A 3,496-nucleotide genomic window follows, 5' to 3' on the forward strand; every position below is an offset into this window, starting at 1 on the left:
AAAACCTAGATTTTGTCCCCACCCAACCCCCTTTGCACTCTCTCTCTCTCTCAAGAGAGAAAAGTTTGATTTCTAACCCTCCTTTAGACCCCCCCATTAAAAAAACCTAGATTTTGTCCACACCCAACCCCCCCCTTTTCTCTCTCAGAGATAGAGAGAAAAGTTCAATTTAATTTTCTTCCTTTGGGCTCCCCCTTCAACCCAAAATCATCAAAACCTTCCCTCCCTCTCCCTAAAACCTAGATTTTGTCCCCACCCAACCCCCTTTTCTCTCTCTCTCCCCAGAGAAAAGTTTGATTTCTATTCCTGCTTTAGACCCCCCTCCCACAAAAAAACTAGATCTTGTCCCTACCCAACCCCCTTTTCTCTCTCTCCCCAGAGAAAAGTTTGATTTCTATTCCTCCTTTAGACCCCCCCACAAAAAAACCTAGATTTTATCCCCACCCAACCCCCTTTTCTCTCTCTCTCTCTCCCCAGAGAGAAAAAAGTTTGATTTCTATTCCTCCTTTAGACCCCCCTCCACAAAAAAACTAGATTTTATCCCCACCCAACCCCCTTTTCTCTCTCTCCCCCCTTTTCTCTCTCTCCCCAGAGAAAAGTTTGATTTCTATTCCTCCTTTAGACCCCCCCACAAAAAAACCTAGATTTTATCCCCACCCAACCCCCTTTTCTCTCTCTCTCTCCCCCCAGAGAGAAAAGTTTGATTTCTATTCCTCCTTTAGACCCCCCTCCACAAAAAAACCTAGATCTTGTCCCCACCCAACCCTCTAGAGAGTAAAGTTTGATCTCTTCTCCTGCCAAAAACCCATCAGCAAACCTTCACCACCCCCCCCTCCCCAAAAGAAATAAAGATTAAAAAGAGAGAGAGAGGTAGGTAGGTGGGTGGTGGGTAGTAGGTGGGTGGAGGCCTCTCAGTCGTCGTCCACATCCTCGGCGTCCGAGTCGTCGGGCGGCCGCTCGAAGAGCAGCTTGTCGCCGCCGCCGCCGCGGGGCTTGTCCTGGATCTCCTTCATCTCCTCGGCGTACTTGGTGAAGGCGGCGCCGAACTTGTGCCAGGCCTTGTAGGGCACGGTGATGGAGTTGCGGTACGAGGGCTTGACCTCGCTCACCCGCATGAAGACGCCGTACTTGTTGGCGCCCACGTCGAAGAAGAAGCGCTTGCTGTCGACCGTCAGCGAGGTGCCCTCGGGCAGCTCGGCCTGGCCGCCCGGCGCCTCGTCCTCGGCGCCGTAGTCGTCGATCAGCTTGGCCAGCGCGTCCCGGAACTCGATCAGGCCCTGCGCCGGCAGCGCGATGGTCTGCCCCTGGCTGCCGCCCAGGCCCGGCCCGCGGTTCAGCGTCTGGCGGACCCGCAGGAAGCGGCCGCGCTGGTTCTCCTTCAGGTCCATGTAGTACTTGCGGTTCTCCCGCACCAGGAACTCGCTCTTCAGGGCCCGCCGCGGCTCCTCGGGGCCCAGGCCCGAGGCCTCGCCTCCCGCTCCCCCTCCGGCCTCCGAGGAGGGCCCCAGCTGCGCGTAGTGCTCGATGAAGTCGCCCAGGTAGTCGCGGAACTCGGCGGCCACCGCCATGGAGAGGGTCAGGCGGCTCTTGTTGCCGCCGGCGCCCACCTCGGCGATCTTGATGAAGCGGCCCTTCGCGTTCTGCTTGACGTCCAGGTAGAAGCGCTTGTTCTGGATGTCCACCCGCTTGGAGGCCAGCTCCTGGGTCTCCTGCGGCGGCGGCGGCGGCGGCAGGAGGCCCGCTCCCCCTCCACCGCTACCGCCGCCGCTTCCTCCTCCACCTCCTCCTCCTCCACCGCCGCCGCCGCCACCTCCCCCTCGCTCGCTCCCGCTGTCCCCCTCCGCCATCTTAGCCGCCGCCACCGCCAGCCCGTCCCCCGTCCTCTCTCTCTCTCCTCCCTCCTCCCCAGCCCTCACTCACTCACTCACTGTCCGGGGGGGGGAGGCCCCAGCCGCCGGCCGCTCTCGCGAGATCACGCCGCCGCCGCCGCCGTTCGCGTGCAGGGAAGGGGGAGGGGAGACGCATGCTCGGTAGGGACAACGCGCTCGAGCCGTCACCCCTATCTGTCTCTCTCTCACGCGCACACACACACACACACACCAGGGTCCGGTGACGCAGGCCGAGCGCGCGAGCTCTTACCCCCCCCCCCACAAACAAACGACCGTTACATGGCGCGAGGAGGGTCACCCGCAACCCGTCAGGATCCAACTGTCACTCACCCCCCCCCCTCACTAACCCCCATCCCCCTCACTAACCCCCATCCCCCTCACTAACCCCCATCCCCCTCACTAACCCCCATCCCCCTCCCTGACTCACCCCCCCCTCACTAACCCCCATTCCCCTCCCCGACTCACCACCCACCCCACTCACCCCCCCCATCTCCCTCCCTCACTCACCCCCGACCCCATCCCCCACTCACCCCATCCCTCACTAACCCACTCCATCCCCCTCCCCACTCACCCCCCATCCACCACTCACCCCCCCCTCACTAACCCATCCCCGTCTCCCACTCACCCCCCATCCCCCTCCCTCACCCCCATCCTTCACTAACCCACCCCATCCCCCTCCCTGACTCACCCCCCCTCACTCATCCCCCCCATCTCCCTCCCTCACTCACCCCCGACCCCATCCCCCACTCACCCCATCCCTCACTAACCCACTCCATCCCCCTCCCCACTCACTCACCCCCATCCCCCACTCACCCCCCCATCCCCACACACCCCCTACTCACCCACCCCAACCCCCTCCCCCACCCACCCCCATCCCCAACTCACCGCCCATCCCCACTCACCCCTATCGCTCACTAACGCACCCCATCCCCCTCCCCCACTCACCCCCCATCCCTCGCTAACCCACCCCATCCCCCACTCACCCCATCCCTCACTAACCCACCCCATCCCTCTCCCCCACTCACCGCCCCAACCCCCACTCACCTCCCAACCCCCACTCACCCCAACCCCTCCCCCACTCAGCCCCATCCCTCACTCACACACCCCCACTCCCAACTCGCCCACCCCATCCCCCTGCCCCACTCACCCCCCCATCCCCCACTCACCTCCCCATCCCCCACTCACCTCCCCATCCCCCACTCACCTCCATCGCTCACGAACCTACCCCATCCCTCTCCCCAACTCACCCCTCCACCCCCCTCCCCAACTCACCCCTCCAACCCCTCCCCAACTCACCCCCATCCCCCTCCCCAACTCACCCCCACCCCCCTGCCCCACTCACCCCCCCATCTCCACTCACCCCATCCCTCACTAACCCACTCCTCCCCCACTCACCCACCCCATCCCCCTCCCCCACTCACCCACCCCCTCCCCCTCCCCCACTCACCCCCCCTCTCCCACTCAGCCCCCCATCCCCACAAACCCCCATCCCTCACTAACCCACCACACCCCCTCCCCCACTCACCCCCACTTACCTCCTACCCTCCACTCACCCCATCCATCACTAACCCACCCCATCCCCCTCCCCCACTCACCCCACCATCCCC

General features: G+C 63.0%; 1 protein-coding gene across 1 annotated transcript; it reads right to left on the reverse strand.

The window, feature by feature from the left end:
- Positions 1-693: 693 nt before the first annotated feature.
- On the reverse strand, positions 694-1,847 carry LOC132837004 (transcriptional activator protein Pur-alpha-like). Its single transcript, XM_060856631.1, has one exon. The coding sequence runs from the start codon at positions 1,845-1,847 to the stop codon at positions 912-914; it is 936 nt and encodes a 311-aa protein (XP_060712614.1). The 3' UTR covers positions 694-911.
- Between the last annotated feature and the right edge of the window lie 1,649 nt (positions 1,848-3,496).

This window comes from Hemiscyllium ocellatum, chromosome 48 (genome assembly GCF_020745735.1).
Source record: "Hemiscyllium ocellatum isolate sHemOce1 chromosome 48, sHemOce1.pat.X.cur, whole genome shotgun sequence".
In the NCBI taxonomy this organism is placed as follows: Eukaryota; Metazoa; Chordata; class Chondrichthyes; order Orectolobiformes; family Hemiscylliidae; genus Hemiscyllium; species Hemiscyllium ocellatum.

What these genes read in the sequence shown, in the direction of transcription:
- LOC132837004 (XM_060856631.1), bottom strand. Translation starts at nt 1,847, where the DNA reads ATGGCGGAGGGGGACAGCGGGAGCGAGCGAGGGGGAGGTGGCGGCGGC.